This window comes from Lepidochelys olivacea (genome assembly GCF_965140295.1).
Source record: "Lepidochelys olivacea isolate rLepOli2 genome assembly, chromosome: 1".
In the NCBI taxonomy this organism is placed as follows: Eukaryota; Metazoa; Chordata; order Testudines; family Cheloniidae; genus Lepidochelys; species Lepidochelys olivacea.
Genome location: NC_140411.1, coordinates 38,602,645 through 38,628,177, shown reverse-complemented (window position 1 = coordinate 38,628,177; position 25,533 = coordinate 38,602,645). Strand labels below are relative to the sequence as shown.

Sequence of the window (25,533 nt, the reverse complement as noted above, 5' to 3'; positions counted from 1 at the left end):
TCTATTTGAAATATTATCTTTAATAAAACTTGGGAGTTTAAGCCAATGGTGAATTTCAAAGGCATTACTCTAGATCAAGTGTTAAAGCAGTCCATGTAAACTGTGATGGGACAAGATACATTCTGTAGCTTTTGTAATTCGTAATACTTAGTCCTATAATATTTTTCATCCAGAGATCTCAAAGTGGTTTACAAAGTTGCGTAAGCATGGTCCATATTTTACAGATGGGGAAACTTAAAGCAGAAACAAAGGGACTTGTCCAAGGCCACAGAACAAACAAGAGTTGGAAATGCAACCCACTCTACTCCCACAATCCCTGAATCATACAGTGCATAGTCACTACTACAGTGCTCAATTAAAATACATGTATACAATAATTTAATACAAGGATGTGGTACTTTCTGAATAAGTGCCTTGTATTTACCTCTTCAGCATGTGGATGGGGAAGCACGAAGCAAAAGAAAGAAATTTTCAAACTTTCACCTCCATGATTTTAGGGTTTAACATGAGCCTTTCCTTCTCCCAACAGAAAAAGAAGCTGCCACATTGTTTTCCAGCTGGAATGGATGTGGACAAGTTCTTGTTATCTCTGCATTATGATGAATAAAGTAGTTGAACTATGACTATTTAAAACAAGGTGTCGCTTTGTAAAGGGTGAGCTGCACTTTCAGTGCACTGAAGTTTCACTTTATAGCAAAATCATGCTGTTTCTGAAGCAGGTTGCTAGTTTGTAAATAGAATTCTAAGTTGGTATATTTTATTTTTGAGAAAGCACTTACAGTGATGTAGAGCCATTTATTTACAAAACTGTACAGGTAGACTTGTTTGGATAATGTAAGTATTGTACAAACGTATTGTGAGAAGAGTTGTCAACAACCAAATGTTCTTAGTTTGTTTCCTATAACACCAGATGTTTATGTTCTGCAGACTTCTTTACTTACCATCTAAATTGCTTCATCATTTTGTGAATTTGAGGGCAGTGATTCTGTAGCTCAGCATTTCTAAGCCTTGCAGCACTGCTGATTTTAAACAAGGCAGTTGAGAGAAGAACTGGGAAATTGAGCATTTGGATCATCTTTTACAACAGGTATTGGGGGTTCTCAAATCAGACTGTTGTTAATTTGTTTGTAGTAGAGTTCTCTCCTACCCCTCCACACCGTGTTCTGTCAGATGCTTTTTAAAACTGCATGGGTGATGAAAGATACCCTGAAAGGAGAGAGTAATGGGCACAAACACACGTTGTCTCTTCCGCCCCCCTCAAAAAAGGTGTACTATCTTCCAATAAAGGTGCCTAAGAATTTTACAGAATCTTAAACAGCAGTTACCAGCTTAGCCAAATGCAGATCTTGCTAGCTACGATGGTATCTTTTGAAGCGCAAAAATTATTTAAAATAGTAAAGTTTTAAATATTTAAAATTTTAATAGCCAGACTATATGTAGTTTTTCTCAACAGTGAAAAGGGGTTTGGTTCACATGGCTTAGTTCTGTATCCATGCATTTGGAGATCATTTGGAGATCAGCAGTGCAACATTCTGCATTATGTTGGATTGGAATGGAAGTTTTGCTCACTGAAATCCGAATACCCTAGCTAATTTAGTAAATGCCATGTACTTACAGGACTCAAATGAACACAACTGTTGCTGGGGAAAAAAAAAAATCTCAAAAAGGTAGTGAGTTTGATTTAGGGCCTACCCACAGGAAAAGAAGAACGTTCAATGACAGCTTGAGTGAAATATTTCACTGGTGTAGGTAGTGAGTTTTTAGAGATTGGCAATACTGTTAAGGATTTCTAACAATCAGTGAACAGGGCACTCACTCTCTCCTGGGTCTTCCACTGTAATTTTACTTTTTGGTGGGGGGTCTGAGTTGATGATGTAGTGAGACTAAGAATCGAAAATACTCTAATGGAAAGATGATTCTTTCAACCCTATTTTGCATTGTCAAGAGGGTAACTTCCTGTTTGTTCTACTTAAAAAGTTTTTAGCTTCACCTTTAGTTCAAAATGAAGGTAGACTGTGGTGGTATCCAGTAGGGTAGTTCAACATAGTGATTAACAGAAGGTGGCAGGACAAAGCTCCTATGTATCCTGCATTTTGATAGGAATTGGTATATATACAAATTAATAAAACAACTCTCTTCTGATCACTAGTCCTAATCCCTACTCCAAATGGTATAAGGTCTAACTCGTTTTGCAGAATTTTCTTCACTGGCAGTGGTGTGTTTCCTCTTTGTTCTCAACTTGTTGATATGTTACTGAATAATGTAATAGTTTTCTTGTAAGATCTGTACGGTGACATGGCAGTGTTTCAAATAGTATCCAAGGATTCCTAAGGAACCAAATATTATGCAGTAGATGTTTATATTAAACCTATCCACTAACTTAATACTGCATAGCATTTAAGGCTTGAATAAATATTTTGGTTTTAATCCAGAAGTTTGTCTATTGATTTTATGTACCAAACAGCCCTTTACCAGTCCTATGCTGGTATTCAGTTCACTTTCATTTTTGCTCTGCTTTACATCTTCAGAGGACTGTGGTAATGCTAAGTTATCAGGTCTGTTTGCAGAAATATAAAACATGGAATGGTAAAGCTGAATTTTCTTTTTTTGAAAGATGTTTTAAGGGAGTAGTCATCTTTGGTGCAAGAAAGGTGTAGCGTTTTTCAATGACTTGATATTACCTATTTTACACAAAGCCTTCAACTTCTTTAGCTATCATTTTTCCAGTATTAATGTTGCCATAGAGAAGGAGGCAGGCTTGGACTGAGGTTAAGTAGAAATCCTTAACCCATACTAGTCTTCCTCTGAAGTCTTACCAGTTGTATAGGCTTTTCTGAGGTGCACATGAGCTAGCTATAAAGAACAATATTCAAAGAACCCCCAACAGATTAGACTGCAAGACTTGTGAAGCTAATCAATTTAAAGCTGCTGTAAGGAAGGTAGTGTAGTCATGACAGAATGAAATGTTGCTGTGTAGAGGAGGGTTGAAGTTACTTCTGATTTTAAGTTTCAGGTGTGCTTGCATCAAAGTCATAATTTCCAGACACAAAATTGGTGTGTTTGTCAGTTACCTGCCTCACCTTTGAGTGGTTACTGCCAGAGTATGTTTCTTGACAAGACCAGGGTGCTGCCAAAAGTGAATTAACAACTTCAGTACAACTTCTGAATCAAAAGACCAAATCTTTTCATATGGGTTGACTTCTAGGAAATGAAGGAGTGGAGACTGGTAGTATAACATACACAGAGCCTTCAAAGAAGCAGGCTGCTGCTAGTTGCAGTGCATGGGGCTTGTGTAGTACACATGTTGGCTGTGATTTTAGAAATCTTTTTAAAAAGACCTGTGTGCGAGCAGGTCTGGGAACAGAGGTAAATTTAAGAATATCTAAATACCAAAACTATTCATTCAGGTTAAACATTCATTGGTGCTGTCGCCAATTTGGTAGATTATCTGCTAGTGACCGCAAGTTTTCACACATGGTAAGACCACCACTGGGGAAAAAAAAAGTGCTAAGAAAGACTTTAGGTAATCAGCTGAAACACCTGCTTAAAGAACTAAAAGTTTACATTACTGCTAGTACTATGAAAACTAGAGGAGGATTGGTCATTTCTTTGCTTCTTACACCCCCTCAAAGCTGCACTAGAATTGCATCCACCTATTCTACGGACATTGTTTTCAAACCATATGCAGAATCTTCAGTGAAAATACATATTCTGATCTTTCTACATTTCTAAGTTTGCATCTGGATATATCTGTTCAGCTCAAAACAGTCATCAAAACTGTAGCACAGAATCAGGCCAGAAGGCAAAATTTTTAAAACTGCTCCTGAACTAGCACAAAGGTGACAGTAGTTTACTTGAACATAAGCAATTGTCAGCCAGTTTTTTCTGGATACCACAGATTGATGGGCTTGTCTCACAGGAAGCTGTAATTGTATAAAGTAGGGTGTGAACTTAATGGGATATGGTTATACTAGTTAACTCTGCAAGTGAACACTTATCTCTGACTAAACTGAAAAGGCCCTCTGACAAATGAGAAATGCCAATTATCTGTGCATAATCCAAAGGTTAAGTATTTTTAGCTGTAGCTGACAAACTTGTCTTCTATGAGGTCAGTTACTATTTTGTAACAATAGGGTTAAAGCTAATCAAAGTGCTGCAGAAATCCTGAATGAAAAGCTGGTTTAAAAACTCCTCCAGCATTGTAGTTAACTGTAGAAGTCTAAACAGTTGATGGCAAGCTAGGCTCATGCTCTTGTTGTAAAGATACGTTCCAACAACAAGATTCAGGTAAGTAACTGCCAGGTGACTTTCATGGGAAAAAAACTTGAACTAGATATTACAGGTTTAAATAAAAAATTGAGCACTTAAGCTATGTGTCCATTTTAAAGATCTATGAATGATTTAATATCAATTCATTATTCACCAAGGAAAACAATTTTCATTCAAATAATTACTTGCAGGGAGATCATCCACAGAACAGCTACATCCCGAGTAGGCATACAGTCTTTGTCTAGTGACAACTTGTAGTTTACCATAATTTGACAAGTTTTAGTTCACACTATGTAAAAAACTGCACTAAATTAGTTTAAGGTACAAAACAGCTGTGAGCATGACTGATGAAGGTTTTAGAGAAATACTATAGAAAACCAAGTTAAAGTGGGTGTTATCTGCAAATCCATAAATAATGTAACTGCCACCACCACTCAGATTATTTTAAGGTTTGGTATTTTCAACAGCCAGCCAGACTACAGCTTTTGGATCAGAATCGCAGAAGCACCACCTCCTCCATTACAAATTCCTGCAAGACCATACTGTCCTTGCTTCAGCACATGGGCCATGTGAGCAACAATTCTCGCTCCAGACATTCTATGTAGAAAAGAAAACAGTTTAGTTTTCAGGAAGTCATCTTGATTTTACACAAGTTTCTCTAAGACAATCAACAGATTCAAAGGGCAGTACTGCTGTAGCACTGCATCCTCGGATTAAGTATCTAATACCCATACTTAAGAGTAATAAAAGCAACTTTCCACCAGTTTTTCCACTTTGTCTTTATGTAAATAGCATTCTAAACACAGCTCTTTAAAATACCTGACTTCCTATTCCCTGCTGGAACTGAATTAACTGGGCTGCATTGCAAAGCACAGCTCTCTCAAAAAGACAACAGGATGCACATAAGTCTCTTCCATGCTGCCACCACCGTAGGAAGAAATAATTTTGAGAGCAGCTGCTTGTTCAAGTGGTGGTTTTGTGCACCGATTTCTTCATCAACTACAAGTTTGAGGATGTACAATGAGGTGCTGCTTTTGCTGTGATTAAGACCCTAAGCCATCAAACACAGTGGTCTGGTCTACACTAGGAAATTGTCAACATAACTAAGTCACACAAGGGGTGTGAAAAATCCACACCCCCTGATCAACGCAGTTAAACTTACCTAATCCCCCCTGTAGGCAATGTTAAGTCAATGCGAAAATTCTACGATCAACCTAACTACTGCCCGTCAGGGAGGTGGAGTATCTACACCAACAGGAGAATTCCTCCCACCGGCATAGATAGCATCTTCACTGAAGCAGTCCAGCTGCACCACTGCAGTGTTTTAAGTGTAGACAAGCATTCTGGCACAAAAGTCAGTCATTTAGTTCATAAATGTTTGCAGGATCAGAGCCCTACATACTTACAGAGAGAGGGACTTTTGAAAATAACCTATCCAGAGAAGACTATGGTGATGCTGATTTGGTCAGAGAACGCCAACAGAATATGGCAAGGAAGATGTTAGGACCACTCCTGAAATCACAGGGGCTAACATCTTTACCAACAAAGCTTGCAACTGAAGGGGCACTTCTGGATCATCATTTGCTCCTGGAATCCCCGATGGTTTTTTCCAGTCTGTATTTAGCTAGACGATTGGGGCTATTTTTCTTCAGTAGATCTGCACAATGCCAGTTATCACCTCCAAAGTAGATTACTGGGAAAGACTTAAGACCATTCAGAAACTACAGCTGCTTCATAATGGGGGACAACTTTTTTTTTTTGGGGGGGGGGTGGGGGGTAGAGAAGGGGAAGGGAGGCTAGATGGGTTAAACTGAAGAGAGCACATTATATCAGTGCTCCAATGACTGCACTGGCTTCTAACTGCAATACTAGGCATTTAGTAAATGTTCTGGATCCACCTTACACAACAGCGGAGATCAAATGTGAGGGTATTTTCAGTAGAGGGCCCTAGACCTGGAGTTTAATTGCCTGTTGGTCTTTACACTATGCCCTGAAGGTCCTCTATTTAACTTTGGCTTTTTGTAGGAGGGCTTAGTCAGCATAACAAATACTTAATAGTACAATAGATATTGAAAGCATGGCAGAAACATTAATTAGTGGCTTTACTGTTGCAGTTGATGCTGATCGGAGTAATGTCTATTTCCTGGTTAACGCATTAAATAATTTGAAATTTTTGGGAAAAAATGGTACATGCACCAAGACAACGGTGATGGGAGCAAATAAATGAACTGAATAAATAAATTTTGTGGGGGACAAGGAAAATTCTTCATCCAAGAAAAGGTTCCCAATCTTGCTCGTCTACTGCATAGAAGAGCTAAATACTGAGGAGAAAGGTGAACCTCCAACCAAGCCTGATTCACAGTGCCCTGAAAGTTAAGCCTTGGATAAAATTAAAATGGACTTGCTACCAAACTGCCATCATCAATTCTTGTTCACGGTTCTTCCTACTGACTGGCTCCCTGTGACCGTTAGCAAAAGCCTTTGCCCCTGGCTTAAAAAACTAAAGACAAAATGGAAGAGTTAAAAAAACATGGCCCAAGCACACAAACGCAATGATGTGTTTAACAGATACTGTCCAAGAATAAGACCTACCCCAAAGTGCAAACAAAAAACACACAATGGAGTACTTCACCTACCCTATTGGATGTCCCAAAGACACAGCGCCTCCATGTATGTTCACCTTCTGTGGATCAATATCCAGCATTTTAATATTGGCTAAGACTACAACGCTGAATGCTTCATTGATTTCCCACATCGCAATGTCTTCCTTTTTCAATCCTGCATCACTAAGAACCTAGAAATAAAACATTGTGAAAGTTATGTATCCAAAAGCACTTCCCGGTGGTCCTGTTTTGTTTTGAATTCAATGTTACACTTCCTATAACTAGTTGAAAGTTACCCAGTGAAGCACTCGGCCTGGATCAGAAGCTTCCCCTTGTCACAGGGCTTTTCACCAGTTTCCCAGCTCGGATACACATTATTCAAAAGTGGTGTTAAAACTATTTCCTGCAAAGAAAGGATTGTACAGAAGACTGCACATCTCAGCAGTTGCCCCTGTAAAAACAGGGCTACAGTGGCTCTAGATCTGACTTTAAGTCACAATTGAAATGAGCTCAAGGGAAGCCCAGCAGAGAAAAAAAGAAGAGTGCAGGGCCTCTACTTTGAAGGTGTCAAACACAAAGCCTACTTGATGTACTTTTGGGGGTTGTGTAGCATGTTCAGATTCTGCAAAATCTAAACTGTCTTCTTTGCCCTCATGCTTACAAATACGCTGTGTTTCATTTGGAAGGTTAACTGACACATATCTTCCCCATTTGCAGACAGCTCGTAACAACAGCTCTGGAAATTCACTCCCCCTTTTCCATTAGCCTCAGTCGAGTGATGATGCTTCACATGTCAGCAACTATTTATTAGCTGGAAATGGAGTGGAAGTGAAGCCCGTGGATGCAAACTGGGAGTTGATGCAAAGAAGAAAATAGAAGGGGAGGGGAAAAAAAAGGAGGCAAGACAAGCCATTTAAAAGTTTTACCGGTGTCACTACTGGTTAGGGGGGTGATTTTTTTTTTGCTTCCGGTTATACTGGTATGGTATAATACCAGTATAGCTTCTTTGAGTTCTTGAATTGGAATAAGCTATACCAGTATACGCACTTTTCTACTTCTGTAACTATCTAAACTCGGGAGGGATGCAAAACTTCTAAGTACAGACAAGACCAAAGCCAGGAAAGCAGTAGAGATGTAGAAGTGAGGACAAGAAGAGAAATAGTGGTAGGTCCTAAGAGTGACAATATTTTCCCAAGTGATGCAGAATGCAACTGACTTAAAAATGTTACATAAAAATCTTTTTTCTAACCTTGATCTTTATGCAATCACCACAACATCATCAGTGAGAGATCTGTGGATCGAGGAGGATTACATAGATGTAAATTTATGCCCCAGCCCAAGCACCATAATTAAAAAAAATAAATTTGGCCTTTCCTACACAATGAGTTTGACACCCCAATCTAGTTATTAGCATTAATGCTAACACCTGAGGACTCAAGCCTCCATTTTAATATTTATACCTTGCAAGCTAAATTGGTTTTAACACATCAATAATTCCATCAATGTAATTCAATGAAGTGGGTTAAGTTTTAAGAAACAGCTACAGTTGTATGGACATAACCTTTTCTACTGACCAAAGCCATAAATCAGCTCAAACAACCAACACATTTGACAAATATTTTCCACAGATTTGGGTTAATCTGATGCTGCCAAATACACATTTCCTCACTAGTCTACAAAGGAACATTTTACCAGTTACGCCAGTATACCAGCCCTGTACCCCACCATGTAGACACACTTATTCTGATAAGACTTTTTTCTGTTTAGGTCAAAACAAAAGTGCCCACATGGGGGGAGGGGGATGTGTGTGTTATATACTAGTATAGCTATATCAGTTTAAATTCATACCTTAGATTGTATTAAAAAAAATCCTTCTGGTGCAGGCAAGGCCTTAGTTATTGATAATTGCTTTGATATGCTCAGAATAATTTAATAGTTAACCACCCAGCTAGATTCTCTCTCAAGCATTGAGATTAACAGGTCTGTCTTAACTTCAACTCAGGCAACACTATTAATCCCACAGTCTGGCACTAAAGGAGTCTGCATAGCAAGTGCCAATACAGAAGAACATGGAAAGCGGTCAGCTTTATTTTACCTACTTTTGTCATACCCACAGAGAGAGCCTTTATTTAATACAATGAACAGCATCATTTAACTAGTTCCTTGTTGAGCCACTGACTCAAATCCCATCAGACTTCTGTCTAAAATTTTTTTCACTTGTTACTTGTAACACCTGAAGTTACTATAATGGCTAAATAAGAAATATTTTTTTCTATTTTCTAATTTGTTTACTTTGGGTATTTGACTTGATAGCCTATTTATGTTGTGTTCCTGTTTGTGAGGATTTTTCAGACAGCAACAGGATGACTAAACCACAAAAAACTGGCAGAGCTATTGAGGGGCAAGGAAGTACCTGTAACTACTTTCAACTCTTTTCTTTAAGCTGACTAGATTTCAAGGGGACTGTGTTCCCTTAATAAAAAAACCCATCTAGAACAGAAAACTACATGCCCACTTTGCATGGGAATTATTCTTGTGGCTAAGCAATCATAATATAAATACTACTTTACACTTTACCTACAAGGTCAAAAAGTACTTTATAAATGATGCAAATATTGTCTGTATTCCAATCAGAGGAAAATGCATGTTGGATCACTGGAGCAATTTAGGCAAGCTTACAATTTTTTTTTTATATTCAGCAATGATCAGTTTTGTTCCTACCTTGGGAACAGCATATGCAGGTGCAATTGGAAAGTCAATAGGATCAACAGCAGCATCTGCAAAAGCTGTAAGACCATAAATATTATAGAAATCTTTTATCACTTTTCACAAAGGAAATATTCACCTATACAGGATACATGTCCAGTACTCCCCTCCTCCACCAATTAATTTTTCTATTCATTTAAATAAAATGACTCCTGAAAACAGACTGTAAACTGTGTGTGCTTGTATGCAAACAGTATGGTAATATTTTCAGATTTTACTTTTAAAATGTGTTAGACATAAACCCATTCAGGAAAGGCTGGCTATGATCAGGAGTCAAACCACATTTGGCTCCTCAAATTTAAAAGAACAGTTCAAGTTATGTTACAGCTGCACCTTCCTAGCCAATGAACCTATCCCATGTTCCCCCATGAAAAAGACGACTGGTAAAGCAAGATTCCAAGTCACATGGCAAATCAGAAGAGTATTTTCCAGCACAGTACTTGAGAGAGGCATTTGGAAAAATTCCTACCCACTATTCTTGCAAGTGGTGTGACATTAAGTCTCTTGGCTGCCTCTGCAGTCATCACAACCAAAGCAGCTGCTCCATCATTCAGTGTGCTGGCATTGGCAGCAGTTACTGTTCCTGAAAAAAGTAGAACAGTATTTAAACAGAGGAAGGAAAACGCAATAGCTCAGGTATCTCTTTCCAATGCATTTATCTGGCAGAGGGGCCCTGAATCTGAGCTCTTGTCTATACAAGTGTGGGGCACTGGCTTAACTAAGGCTACATCCACACTACAAGCTAGGAGTGTGATTTCCCAGTTCGCATACAAATTCTCCTGATTGCTCGATGAGAGCTAGCATGAGTATTATTAGTAGTGCAGCTGTGGTAGCATAGGCAGTGGCTGCATGGTTTAGCTGTGCTGAGTACATACCCACAGGTTGCAGGAGTGTTTGTACTTGGCATGGCTAAACCATTCCAACGCTGCCAGTGCGACTGAAGCTACACTACTACTTACACAAGTGCTAGCTCTCACTGAGTTACCTCAAGTAGGTGTACGTGAGCTGGCAGATCACACCCCTAGCTTGTAGTATAATGTAAACATACTCTCAAGGTGAGCTTTTAAATTGAATTGGTGCAAAAACCCATGTGGACACCTACACCAATTTAAGCCAGGTTTAAATTGGTGTATCTTGCTTAGGTAAGGTAATGGCTTCCACATTACCAATAATCAATTTAACTCCAATCGATACAGGGCTGCAAAAAAGTGTGGCAACTACACGGATTTAGCTTCAGAGATCCATCGACTGGAGACGGATGCATGTGAAGGCACACATGCTCCCACTGGAATAAGAAGTTACACTGTTGTAAACTGTATGTGTAGACCAAGCCTGTAACCATATTGATTTATGCCAGATTTAAAGTCAATTTAAGTGTCCCGATATAAGGTTTTCCATCAGATTAAACCAGATTTGAAAACGAAGGCGGGTTACTTAGAACCAGAGTTCTCTGAGAAGGCTCTGCATATTCCCAACTTACGGGTACTGCGCCGCATTCTGGTAGTGCCTTCTTTTGCAGGGCCAGCTAGAGAGAGCAGCGTCATGCTCCTCACCTCTCCCCTTCCCGCAGCACCCCCAGTGTTCCAAGGGAGAGGCTATATACGAGAGAGCGTGCCCTCACTACATCAGAGCCAGAGATCAAGGACTCTGGCAAAAAGGGGAAGGCCAGTGGGAGTGTGAACATGCAGAGCAATCTCTAACAACTCTGATTAGAAGTAAGTAACTTCCATCTCTTCTTCAAGTGGCTCTGCATATTCCTACTTACTGGACAGGCTGTTAAGCAGTGCTGAAAATTAACCTGGAAGTAGGAACAGAGTCTTAACTGTATAAGGGCCGAAGTAGTGCTTTACCAAATCCAGCATCTGCCCTACAGGCCAAGTCCAAAGTACGGTGCTTAGTGAAGATGTGCGCCAAAGTCCAGATTGCAGCTCTGCAAATTTCAGCAACTGGCAGAACTGACAGGGGAAAAAATAATCACTAACACTAACTATCCTAACAATAAAAAGGGCTCTGACTCCAAAGAGACTAGAGTTGTTCACATCCATCCAGGCACACGGCAAGAAGGAACTGAGGTACTGAGGGCACTCCAGCCCCTATACAAGTCTTGCTCTCAGAACATCGGTGAGACTGGACAGGAGGGGCAAAGAGTGCAAAAGCGCTCCAGCTGACCCTGCTAGGTGGTTCTGTGGCTAGGTACCACAAAGCAGCATAGTACCCATAAGTGGGAATATGCAGAGCCACTTGAAGAAGCAATCTCTTAGTTAAACAAGTTCAACTTATAATTAAAGCCTGAAGAGAATGAAAAATGGACTGGATCAGCACTCAAAGCAATAATGTTCCATACTATGCAACAAAAAAACAGATACAGCTCCCACACTCATGTACCACTTCTCCAGGAAAGACACTCATCTTGACATCTACTTTTCAGTATTAGCATTCCACTTACAAAAACATTTGGGAAACTGCAATTCTAGACCAACTTTGCTGTTTGATTCCCCCACAATTATCACCTGTTTCAAGTGAAAACCATTAAAGCCTGTCACTAAACCAGACCTTGCATTTCTCCAGGAAACACTGCTGCACATTGTCCAGTTATAAGAACAATTCTCCAGGCAACAAAGAGTGCTGCTGTAATTGGTGCCCACTGTATTCTTATGTTTTCTATCTGGAAATCATTCGTCTTTACCTGAAAACAGCTTATCTGGGTCAAAATACATTGGGTGGAAAGAATATGTTATTCACCCTCCTATCAATGTGGTCCAACTTGAAAGAGTTTTGAGATTTTATTTTTTGAAATTAAGTACCATAAGAATACACAGCTCTCAAAGTTAAGCCCTGAACAAGAGCAGCCTCCTGTGTTCAACTGAAGATAAGCATGGTCCTCCTGCTAACATACTTTGGAGGAACTCGGTCAAAAAAGACAAACACCAGAGTCCCTGTTTCAAGTAAAGCAGTTCACCTTTGACTGCAACTAGAGCTGTGGAAATCTTTAATTTAAAATTTGATACATCCCTTCCTCTCCTGCAACACATCAGTAACATATTGGTAATAAGCACGAAGTCTATGTTTAATAAAATAATTACATATGTCCCAGTAATTTCAATTGGAAACTATTCTTCACTACTTGGCTTAGTGTGGAGAGACTTAAAATATTGTCTACGGAATTTGCTCTGTAAAAACAAATAAAAATTAAAAAAAAATCAATTGCTCCATATACAGTATGTACCATTTTCTTTTTGAAAAACAGTCTTCAGCTTTGGAACTTTACTGAAATCAACACGCTTGTACTCTTCATCTTCTTTCACTTCTGTATCTGGTTTCCCTGAAATACAGATGCCAAATCAAAGCCACTCAATCAGTTTTTGGCATTTTAGCATGAAAAGCTGCACTATGATGCACATGACACCTCACCAGGTTATTTTTGTTATGATTTATCCAAAATGTAACCCTTAAGACAGAGGTCCCCAAACTGTGGGGCACACCAATCTAGGGGGGCACAGAGGAACATTCAGGGGAGTGTGGTGGGTCCAGCCCAGCCCCCACAAGGGGTGGGGAAGGAGCACCATCCATCCCAGCTCTGCTCTGGCCCCGCCCTCAGCCCTTGGCTGCAGCTCCATTCCCAGACCCAGCCCTAGACCTGCCCCCAGCCTCAGCTCCCTTACCCCATCCGCGTTTACACACACACACACGCCGCGTCCCCGCTCCCAGCCCCGAGGGGGAGGCAGGAGACAGACGGGTAAGAGGAGGCGCAACCCTGAAAAGTTTGGGGACCACTGACATAAGGTATTCTGCACTCATTTATTCTATGCTACATTCCATTTTTAGACACCCTGACGTATTATTTCTATAAAAATGTGACTTAATTTAGCTCTGAAGAGAGACACACAAAAATTGACAAGCTTGCTCCTTTATCCCATTGATCCACAACAGGTTTATTGTTAAGACAAGACGTTTATCAATTCACCTCCCAGGCTGGTGGAGAAAGAAAAAAGAATCACAGATCAATTAGGTGTATTAAAATAGTAAAAAACAAATTGAGATGAATTACAGGCCACATTAGCTAGCACTTATTCTATGTTGCAACACTCAAGCAAGTTACAAAAGAAGGATGGATAACTCCAATACCTCAGTAAAAACAAAGAGGAAAAAAATTACCATAAACAGTCACCAACTGTGTTTGCCAGAAAGCAAGCTAAGAATATTGTTTTTCTACAGAAATGTAAAAAATATTCCCAAAATTTGCACATTCCAGCTGCAATGTTAGTATTCATCACTGCACAATTTAACATCTTTTAACATGAAAAAAATTTTAGAATGTATTTCCATAATACCTTTTTGTGAAATAGTGACAGGAACAACCTCCTTTGTCAGTTCTCCTGATTCCCAGGCTGTCCTGCTCCTAGTGTAAGAATTTATAGCGTAAGTGTCTTGCTCCTCTCGTGAAACAGTAAGCTTCTTAGCCGTATTTTCAGCACAATTACCCTAGGGGAAAACAAAGACCATTCTGAGAACATGAACCAGAAATGTAGATGGGAAGATTAACTCCTATCTTTTTTAAATGGATGTGACAGAACTTTTGAAGTGAATTTTTAAGTGTTACAGTTGCCAGGAGGTTCTATTGTGACAACTGCTACAGGAATCTGAACTTCACAACAGAAGTTAGTGAGCAATTTTCTGGACAGATGTAATTTAAGCCAGAAAGCCATGATCGTAATGACGGATGCAGTGTAATTGTAGCCATGTCAGTTCCAGCATATTAGATAGACAAGGTGGGTGAGGTTAATAGCTTTTATTGGACCAACTTCTCTGTTGGTGAGAGAAAAAAGCTTTTGAGCCACACCAAAAAGCTCGAAAGCTTGTGTCTCTCACCAACAGAAGTTGGTCCAATAAAAGCTATTACCTCAGCCACCTTGTCTCTCTAATGTTCCTAATGAGGCCTTTATAATTTAATAATAAAAAAAAAAAAGTGTGAATTTAATGCTTTTGAAATGGCTTGGATCGACACTCTGAAGCCCTGTTTAGCCACATAACAGTACATCCACACAGTTCTCACCAATGCACATCATTCCTATACTGGTGGGACTGCCTTCGAGGCTTGAAAGGGTACTTCAATCTCCAGATCTTATTCAGTCCTTGGATTCTCAGCAGTGCATGACAAATTGACAAGTAGTGCCAATTTTTCATCCAACAACTGAACTGAGACCACCTATGTTTTTGCACAGGTTACTGAACAGTGTGATAATTTCTCTCTCTTTTTTTTTTAAATTGTATACATAACTATCCTCTAACTTGACTGCGACCACCTAACTCATTTCACACAGGTTACTGAACAGCCATAGAACCAACAGTTACAAATCTCATTCACTACGAACACGGGCTATACATTCACTGGTGACATAGGTGAAGGGTAATATATCCCATTACCAATTCCATGAGATACACTAAGTCCACCTGGGAGCTAGACCCCTCCTCCTTGGTCCACCAGGCTAACTTCCTAAATATCTGCATGCACATTTGGTTAAACTTATACTGTTTCTATAGCAAAGTCTACGTATAAAACATTGCATAGAGATCGGTCTGCATTAGTTTGATTGGAGCATTCCTCTAATTCCTCACACAAGTGAGTTAATTTCTATACCTCTATCTAGCCAAACACAGGGTGACAGAGGCTTGTCCTCCTCCACAGTTCTGGCTGGGTGGGGAGGCTCTGCTCCATCGGGACTACAGCCGCCCCTCCTCTTTCCCCCCATAACTTTGCATCCTCAGGGATTGCATGTCACTGGCCCTGGGGCCGCGCAGGAAGCCCTCTGCAGCTCTTCTGTCATGGCCCTGTTCACTCACTCCCATGGCAGCGAACCTGCAGAGGGGCTCCCTGTACTGGGCAGGAACCATTCAGCAGCAGGGTGGTCTCCCTTGCAGCCAGTGGATCTTTATCCTCCTCTTCCTCACAGTCCTAACCAGTAGTCTCAGCTCGATTATCCAAAACCCTGCATTAGCTGAATCTCTTCCTTGTCCCCCAGCATGGCATATATTCCCCCTGCAGCATGTCTCTCATGCTAGGGGACAAAGGAAGGCTTTCAGATAATAGAGTTTCAATAGGGAGTAGACTGCGTAACCTTATGCAGAGTACATTACTTCTCCAGCCTGGAGGAGAACAAGGTATGTATAACAAAGGTGAAGTCTGTATCAGTGAAGAAATGTTTTAATCTATAGGCCAGACAAAGATTGTAAAATATTATTTGTGCAACTGCTACTATTTAGGAAGCAAGGAGTAGAAACTCATCCAATAAAGACTTTGGGTAGGAGAATTCCTTCAGTGGGGAGAACAATCATTAGTTCCTCAAAATGCCCACCAGTCCCGCTTCAATCCTATCTGGATTCATCTTAAACCAGTGAGCTATTGTCAGGATGCTAGCTGACATGGAACCAGGAGAATCAAATATTATGAGGCGGTATCAGATGAGAGAGAGACTACAGATAGTCTCAAATCTCATTCTCCTCTAGGAGCCTCACATATATATTTTGAAGAGGAGGTAACAGGGAAACCGTGCTGGGCCACACAAGTGGATGCCCTCAGGGAGGTTGAGCAGTTTTATTGGTCCCCCCCTGGAAGGAAGGAATAGTGAGTTATTAGTGATCAACTGCGCATTCTACAGCATACACCAGGGTCTTGAGTCTCTGTCTACCACTGTCCTGGACTCTTGAGAAAGGCCTCACACACAGCCACACAAAGCAATCACTTTGCCTGCTCCTGAATTTCGATCTGCCTAGCCTCTCCACACCGCTCACAATAAGAATCATGAAAGTGGAAGAACCCTTTCTTCAGAACCAGTTCTGTCCCTCATTTCCCAGGCATGCCAGAACCAACATTTAAACAGTTACTAATAAACTCTTGAGTTCGGTAGTAGGTTCATGGTAGGCAAAAAAAAAAAAAAAAGAATGTTGCCGTATGTTTCAGTATTGAACAGCAATAATTACCATGTGGATTTTGTTGTAAACATCAGTCAAGCCATCTTTTACAATCAAATCTTCCAGCTTCACTCCTCCATAAGGTGTTGCCCCTCTGCTCATTGTATAGGGAACATTAGACATGCTCTCCATCCCACCAGCCACCATCACATCCTTCTCAAACAAAACAAGCATATGTTAAAGTAAATTACAATAAAAGCCATTTTATATAAAATTTCTTCCTACATAACAAAAGATTAAAAAACATGTTACAGATGTTTCTAACAAAATTGCTTCTATTTTTTGTGTAACAACAGTAAAAGAGTGAAAACGCTTAATTGGTGTAGTGAACATGACCAATGTTCTGTGTCTGAGCTGTAATTTCAAAAGATTGAGAAGCAAAAAGTCTTGAAGATTACTTACAGGAAAGTTACAACATGGAGAGTTTCTGAGGGGAAAAAAAAAAGATTTGACAAATTTCTTAGCCAGTATTTCTTTTTAATCTTTCATTCGCTGCCCTGGTGCTCTGGCCACCTCACATCAATTAGCATTTTCTTTCTCCTACACCTCGATTGTTGAAATGCAACTGCCTCCAAGATTAAAGTAGAATTTTCTTATTAAAAAGTCTTAGTTTTGCATATTTGTTCCATTTCAGTTCTCCATTAGCAACATGTTATATCTACAGGACAAGCAGCTGTTTCAGAATTTAAGACACCGGCAAGAAAGAGAGATCTGTTCACATGAAGTACTGGCTGCTCTATACAATGTTGTGTCGTCTCACAGTGTGGAAAAATCTGACCCAACTTCAAAACACAGTTTACCACGTTGTCTGCTAATAAGCCGGCAACAAACAGGAGTCTTTAAACAGTTTTATCATTGAACCCCAAATTCTATTTAATTAGTATGTGCATTTATTAATATTTCTACATGGTTTTCAAGAAGTAGTTCCTGCAGTTTTATCATCCTTTGTAAGATGTGGTTCACCATTCCCTGGGGCGCCACACATGAAGTCTCTAGAGTCTCAGCATGAAGAATACATGTAACCATTTTAATGCAGTGCATTACACATGGGTAGGGATAAGAAAAATTGCAAGTTTAATGCTTTTCTGTAGTCTATAGAAAAGTTCAGTAAAACACTTTTATATTGCATCCTCATAAAGGATACTTTACAAGGAGTCAGTCATGGGATTAAGAAAAGGAAGGTTTTTTTATGGTAAGATTTAAAGTAATGATGCTTTGTTCAGTATTAGGTGTACACTGGATCCAATAAAAACAACTGAGAGTCATGAGGATGAGATGGCCAGTAGAGAGAACTCAAAGGCATTTATGACTAGAAATCAGAAATGGGAAGCCAGGGAAGGGAACAGAAGATTTCTTAAAAGCGTTCTTTTTTTTAAGCTTTGTTATTCTGATCCTATATAATTTTACGTCTCCAGCCCTTCTAGTTTTTTAAAAAATAATCTATAAATACAGTAAAGGCTCTAAAACAGTACAAATCACACATCCACTCAAGTCAATGGGAGTTTTGTCATTAACTGTAATGGGATCAGAATTACTGAGTGTGCAGCTGGAGAAAAAAATCTCTAATTATATAGTTTCTAAGACCTACTTACAGTCAATTAGGGCTGAATCCAGGAAAGTGGGTAGAGAGACAGTGACATACTGTGGGAATCAGGCATGCATAATCACTTCAGGTCAAATCTCTAATTCTCTGAAATATGAGAGCCCCTACAAAGTGCGAGGCCTGCTTCCATCAAATGTAAACCTAAATTACTAATCCCAGCAGTAACTACTGAAATAGAAGTACTGGACCTGTTCCTGATCCCACTGAAGTTAATGGCAAGAATACCATTTAGGGCCTGATCAAAGACCAGTACAGTCAGTAGCAAAAGATTCCCCTTGACTTCAGGCTCTACACCAAGCCCTTAATACTAGGTCAGATTGGGTTTGGTGTGAATTAAGCAGTGGGCCTAAATCATTGATATCAGTAACTGTACCAAGGAGGAGGAGCAGGAGAGAGTGTGTGCATATTTTAAGAAATGAAAGAATACTTATGTCAGCAGGTAGGTTTTCCAAAGATGTACCATAATTGGCAGATAAGATTTTTTTTCTCCTAATCTAGGCCTGGTCTATATTAAAAGGTTACATCAGCATAACATGTCAGTCGGGGGTAAAAAAACAAAAAAAAAACCCCCACAAATCACACCCCCACTGATGCAGCCATACTAACAAAACCCCAAGACACAGCTATGTTGACAGAAGAGGGTCTCAGACAACACAGCTAACTTTGTTTGAGGCGGGTGGTTTTCCTATAACAGGAAAAACTCTTCTGTCAGCATATATTGAGTATTAAAGGGTTATGCTAGAGTAGTCTCTAGTTCTGACTACCGGTATATGTCTACACAAGAGGCACGAGTCAAAGAAACCTGGTTAAGATCTAGGTATTTTGCTTCTCTACCTTCTCTTCCCCTTAAAAGGAAAAGCTTATAATACTGACCACAACTACTTCCACCACTATTAACTGTATCCTAAGATATATGCGAGACACATTTCTAAATAAACAAATTTGTTAACTGTGTATCCACAAAATTAGGATTTATGTAAAAAATATGAATTCTTGTTAAGCAGTATTAGCACAAAAACAAAAAGTAGTATATTATAATGAGCAGGAAACCACCACATTAGTCTCATATTTCTCAGAGATCAGAATTTCCACATTTTGGCAATCAGATCTCATGTTTGAAGTTAACGGGCACTAAAATTCACATACCTGATTTCCACACATCAGATTCTGTGCTGCCATCATGACGGACTTCATTCCAGAAGCACAAACTTTATTGATAGTTGTAGCAGGAGTACAGTTTGGTAAACCTGAGACAAGTAAATATAATAATCAACCAAGACAACAACATTATTCTATTTATAATTTAATTACATCATCCATTTTTAACATTTAACTATTAGCTGCTAATCTCATTGCACTGCCCCTCATTACAAAAAAAACTGCCTTTCACCATCACTAATATTTCATAAGGGGCTAACTTTCATCTAAAGTAAAATAGTTATAATCTGTACCTACAGTTCTATAGCAGCTCTATGTAGTATAAATTCTCTAGATCTTTAAGCACAGAAACAAAAACATGTTAATACCTGCACCCAGTAGTGCTTGTCTTGTTGGAGCTTGTCCTTGTCCAGCCTGCAAGACATTACCCATATACACTTCTTTCACTTCTTCTGCAGGAATACCTATAAAATAAATCAAGAGGTTTTTTCTAAGTGAGACAAGCAATAGACTAGTATTTTTACCTTTTACATAAAGTTTTCAATCTAACACTGGCAATAAAATGCATTGATTTTACTCCAGTGAGGCTAAAATACAGCACACAGACCTACATTGAGCGCCTCGCGGGTTTCCACACTTATGGTTCATGAAAAAATGCTGAAGACTGCTCTAGAGACCAAAGTCCTCTAGGCATCCACAGAACAAAAACAGCACAACCACCAGGAATGCTGCCTTCAACAAACTCCTGGGCAGTGTGTTTCAACCCATTAGAGCAATTCCATCTCCATGTCTTAGTACTGTAAATCAGTGTTTAATGTGGTGATAGGTTTTGGAAGGTGGACACCTAACCAGTAGAAACCAGATTAACATTTTATTTCACATAGGCCACTGATTAAAAGTCTAATCTATTCTTAAAAGCAACACTGAAACAAAAGCACTCAAATCAGGCATTAAGTGCTTTACACATTTCATGCTTAGATTTTGTTTTTTAATTGTATCAACTGATAAAAGTTTAAGATCTCAAAGATTAAAAACTCACCCACCCACATACACACTTATTTTTTTCAAAACAAGATACAAATTGATACTGTTCACTGGGGCAATGTGTAACTTTGTTTTGTGAACAAATATTTACACATACCTGCTCTTTCAATTGCTCCTTTTATTGCAATGGAACCAAGTTCAGTGGCTCGCAACGATGAAAGGGATCCTTGGAAAGATCCAATGGGAGTCCGTGCTGCACTTGCTATGACCACTTCCTAGTAGAATAGAATATGTGGTAAGAGTTACAGTATTTAAAAACATAAAATTTCTTTTAACTTAGTCACTGTTTCAAAGAAAAAACAAAGTGTGAACCATTTGTACAGTATACAATTGTACAACACAATGTGGGAGCCAAACTGGTCACTGACTTTAGGTGCCAATGCAGTACAAACATTTTAATAATTTTTATGTTATATTAATTGAGACACCTGCCCAAGAAACAAGACATTAAAAATGTCATGATAATTTAGCCAATGTTAAAGATCTTCTTGTGAGGCTAACCATAAATTAACTTCTGAATTAAACAAGGTATGACTTTCAACTCCTTATCGAGGAGCTCACTGCATCTGACTATTTTGAATTACAACATAATATGGGGTTATTTTAAGTATTATGAAGATTTGTATGGCTTTTACCCCTATTTTTACTCAGCTCCCCCCGCCCCCATGAACAAGTCTGCCTGCTAAGCTAGCCCATCAATCTGATGGCAGTATGATGCACTGACATTGAAGGGACTGAAGTCTGTGTCCCCCACCTTGGGGCCTGTTCCTGAATGCTTCCTCAATGGTGTTGATGAGCACCTTCAACCCCCATGTTTCAGTGGGAGTCAAATACACTCAGCACCACGCTGTGTCAGGCCCTTGGTTCTTTATTTACTGAGGTAGGCAGGATTTTGGATGGAATACCTTGTGTCACTTGATTTACTCTCCTCCCACTCCACAAGTAAACAGTAACAGGATTAACAAAGAGGCAGACAAATTCAGATGCCGTCAGTTACAGACCAGGTCAGACACAGGTAAGTGCTGAGTGAAATTTTCAAAATGAGAGAGAGAGAGAGAGAGAGAGAGAGAGAGAGAGAGAGAGCATTGACCAGCTCCCTGTAAATTTAACAGAAGCATGATGCCCTGCCTTCCCAACCTCTCTGCGGCACTGCGCACTTTGAAGTTATCTGACATTTTGATACAGACAGATCTTAGAAAAAATCTAAACACTGTTCTAATACTACGTGAGAGACAGGTAACAAACATTCTTATTCAAGCTTATCACGTACCAAGATGTCTTAGCATATGTACTGGTCCGATTACAAGTTGGGAGGGTGGGGAAGAGAAGGGTTTCTATGCTTTTTTTAAGTAATCTCTCTCAAACAGAAGTCCTTGCAATCCAGTGGTTAGAGAGCAGGGCAGTGGGAGTCAGGAGACCTAGATTCTATTCCCAGCTTTGCCAATGACAAGCTGTGCGACTTTGGCCAAGTTACACATTCTCTACATTGAAAGTGTGTTGCAATGCTCAAGGTTTTAAAGATCAGACTCTAAAAGCAGGCTAGTAGCGATGGTTTATTATAACCAATGCTTGTAGCCATATGCTACTTAATACTTACATTTAAAGTGCGCTGTGATGCATAACCACGGTTTGTATATTTCAAAACCTAAAAACAAGAAAATTATTTTCAAAATTTTACTTCCCAATTTTGGTGACCTGACGTTTCAGCTCAGTAACAGATATATTGTGAAAATTGGGCATTTCTTACAAGTGACTGGGAAACACCGAGAATTACTAAATTTTTCAAGTTAAGAAACATTGGAAAAAATAAAAAACTAATACATCACAAAATGGACTTGGCTCATTTAGTTGACAAATGTGGTAAACATTCTGTAGTATATTTTCCAAAAGTAATAACATCTCAAATATGAGAGATGAGATCTCACTACATCATCTGTGATTAAATCTTTCCTGAAAAATTAAATATCTTTTTTTAAAAGCAATTTGTGGAAAGTATGGATTAAAAAAGTTCTGTCAGTTTTAATCACGTAATAGCTACTTCTCAGATATAGGAGCTCCAGTATTTCTCATCATCATTACATGCAATGAATCGGTAGGGAATGCTGCTACAAGTTTTGATTATTCAACCCCATTGTTTCTTTAGTCTTTTCACCTCTATCACTAAATTTAGCATTACAAAGGTAGCTAATTTCTAGAGCTCAATTTCACTGGCATATGTGATTTGTAAAATGGGTGGTGAACATAGGATTCAGCATCAAAAGATGACAACAGAACAACTAGAAAAGAAGTACTTGTGACACCTGAGAGACTAAAAAATTTATTTGAGCATAAGCTTTCTTAAGCTACTGTTAACTTCATCCTATTACTAGATGTACTCACAGTGGGGTAAAAATTCATTATATTTTTTTAAATAAAAAAATTATTTTAAAAGATACATTATCTTAGGAGTTTAAGTCAGCAGCTTAAAGTAATAAAAAAGTAAAATTATTTCACTAGACAGTGTATACATAGATTACAGACCGCTAGCATTTTACTGAAATAATATATTCAGGTAAGTTAATTAAAAGTAATCGTCACTTAAGGACTTTGAAGGAACACCATAAATTATATTCTAGTCATTTTAAGAAAAGTTAAAAAGTACTTTCAGGTACTATGTCCACCTTGAGTCCCCATGCCAGTTCTGATGATTTCTTAAAATTTTAGCTTCAGGAACAGGAAAAACAAATTCACAAGCAAGAAGAAGGAAACTGCCTATATAATTTTATGCATTTAACAACGTTCAATGAACAAAAAGAAAACATTTCCTCTAATCTTTCACTTATAGTCAATTTGGGTAATTATCTAACAATTTTAGGTGTGAAATTTTCTGAAAAATGGGTAAACTTTAAAGCTGACTGCATCCCTTTACGGTTTTATTAGAACATCCCAGAGAGTAGTTTATTCTTAGAACGGCCTGACCACTAACAAGGGTAACAGCCTTTTATCTTAAACTATCTACAGTTCATGTTATTCAGTCAACTGTACAAATACGCGAACACCGAGCAAAACATAGCTGACTGCAGTTCGCACTGCCTGTGCCGCGTACCTATATGTACAGACAACCGATTTTTTTTTTAACCTTGGCAGCTGATAAGATCTCAACTTTGGTTCTGTGGACATACCTGACCCCTTGCGTAAAACCACGAATGTCTGTCTGGGTGCTTCACCTGCCTCATCCCCTTTCCCAAGGCAGAGGCTCGCAACACTGGGCCGCACCAAGGGCTGGGGCTGTCAGGCTCGCTTGGCTCAAAGCGGCCCGCACGCAGCCCCGCGTCCCGCAACTGGGGCCGGCCGCACGGGCGGGCGGGCGGCTGAGCGGCTGAAAGACCAACGTGGCTGACCTCTGCTGATACTTCAGCCTTTTGCCACGGGCGCTTTCGGCTCCCTCGACCCAAGGAGCAGGCTCGGCGCCGGCGTGGCAGCGCGCCCCGATCCCGAACCCCCGCCCCAGCCTTGCCCTGTGCCACAGCCGCCTCCGCCTGCCCTTGGGCAGGTCACCCCAGGCCGAGCTCCCCAGCGCCCGGGAGGCGCCCCACGCTGCGCTTCCCTCGCCCGACCCGGGGTGGATTCTGGGCCCCGGGCAGCCCGCGGCGCGGGGTCTCGCCTCGCCCGGCGGGGGGGGGGGGGCGGGCGCGGTGACAGGCCCCATTTCCGCGGCGGGGGCTTCCCCTTCCCCTTCCCCGCCGCTCACCTGCAGCAGCCTCGCGACCTCCCGGCCGCCCAGCATCGCCGCCGCCGCCATCCCCGCCCGAGTGCCACTGGAAAAGGCCCCGCGCCTCACCTTCAGCGCGGCCGCCCCCTCCCTCAGCCAACGGGAGCCGCTGCTCCGCCCCCCGCCCGCTCCCATTGGCTCCTGCCAGCAAGGGGCTGATTCCATTGGAGGAGAAGGCGGGGCTTGTGAGGTGGGTCGGAGGGGGTTGGGGGGTGGGAAATAGGCTATTAAGTGCCACAGGCCCCTCCCCCCCAGGCTCCTGATGCCCGCTGCTACTAGGGTCGCCAACTTTTTAATTGTGCAAAACCGACCCCCCCCTTGCTTTGCCCAGTGTCCCGCCCCTTCGCTGAGCCCCCCCCCCCCCCCCGGTAACCGCTCTTACTCACGTTCACTGGGCTAGGACAGCGAGGGGAGAGGGTGAGGATGAAGGCTCCGGGTAGAGGTACGGGTTCTGGGGCTGAGGGGTTTAGGGCTCCGGGTAGGGGTACGGGTTCTGGGGCTGAGGGGTTTAGGGCTCCGGGTAGAGGTACGGGTTCTGGGGCTGAGGGGTTTAGGGCTCCGGGTAGGGGTACGGGTTCTGGGGCTGAGGGGTTTAGGGCTCCGGTTCTGGGGCTGAGGGGTTTAGGGCTCCGGGTAGGGGTACGGGTTCTGGGGCTGAGGGGTTTAGGGCTCCGGGTAGGGGTACGGGTTCTGGGGCTGAGGGGTTTAGGGCTCCGGGTAGAGGTACGGGTTCTGGGGCTGAGGGGTTTAGGGCTCCGGGTAGAGGTACGGGTTCTGGGGCTGAGGGGTTTAGGGCTCCGGGTAGGGGTACGGGTTCTGGGGCTGAGGGGTTTAGGGCTCCGGGTAGAGGTACGGGTTCTGGGGCTGAGGGGTTTAGGGCTCCGGGTAGGGGTACGGGTTCTGGGGCTGAGGGGTTTAGGGCTCCGGGTAGGGGTACGGGTTCTGGGGCTGAGGGGTTTAGGGCTCCGGGTAGCGGTACGGGTTCTGGGGCTGAAGGGTTTAGGGCTCCGGGTAGGGGTACGGGTTCTGGGGCTGAGGGGTTTAGGGCTCCGGGTAGCGGTACGGGTTCTGGGGCTGAAGGGTTTAGGGCTCCGGGTAGGGGTACGGGTTCTGGGGCTGAGGGGTTTAGGGCTCCGGGTAGGGGTACGGGTTCTGGGGCTGAAGGGTTTAGGGCTCCGGGTAGAGGTACGGGTTCTGGGGCTGAGGGGTTTAGGGCTCCGGGTAGGGGTACGGGTTCTGGGGCTGAGGGGTTTAGGGCTCCGGGTAGAGGTACGGGTTCTGGGGCTGAAGGGTTTAGGGCTCCGGGTAGGGGTACGGGTTCTGGGGCTGAAGGGTTTAGGGCTCCGGGTAGGGGTACGGGTTCTGGGGCT

The 25,533-nt window shown here is 41.3% G+C and overlaps 2 protein-coding genes across 3 annotated transcripts in view; one reads left to right on the top strand and one right to left on the bottom strand.

Annotated features, from left to right (window-relative positions):
- NPAT (nuclear protein, coactivator of histone transcription) overlaps positions 1-2,434 on the top strand; it is a 32,504-nt gene extending 30,070 nt beyond the window's left edge. For both annotated transcript variants that reach the window (XM_084644530.1, XM_084644529.1), the window contains exon 18: positions 530-2,434. In XM_084644530.1, coding sequence (XP_084500656.1) covers positions 530-607 — 78 coding nt within the window. In that variant the 3' untranslated portion in view covers positions 608-2,434. The remainder of the gene's footprint in view (positions 1-529) is intronic.
- A 1,942-nt stretch (positions 2,435-4,376) lies between these two features.
- On the bottom strand, positions 4,377-24,298 carry ACAT1 (acetyl-CoA acetyltransferase 1; the record flags this gene model as incomplete). The annotated part of the gene is made up of 12 exons (XM_084644746.1): positions 4,377-4,866; positions 6,906-7,063; positions 9,594-9,658; positions 10,108-10,221; positions 12,865-12,960; positions 13,970-14,120; positions 16,617-16,760; positions 19,357-19,457; positions 19,737-19,832; positions 20,510-20,627; positions 22,010-22,057; positions 24,143-24,298. 12 exons carry the CDS (start codon positions 24,296-24,298, stop codon positions 4,746-4,748), a joined length of 1,368 nt encoding a protein of 455 aa, XP_084500872.1. The 3' UTR covers positions 4,377-4,745.
- Positions 24,299-25,533: the final 1,235 nt, after the last annotated feature.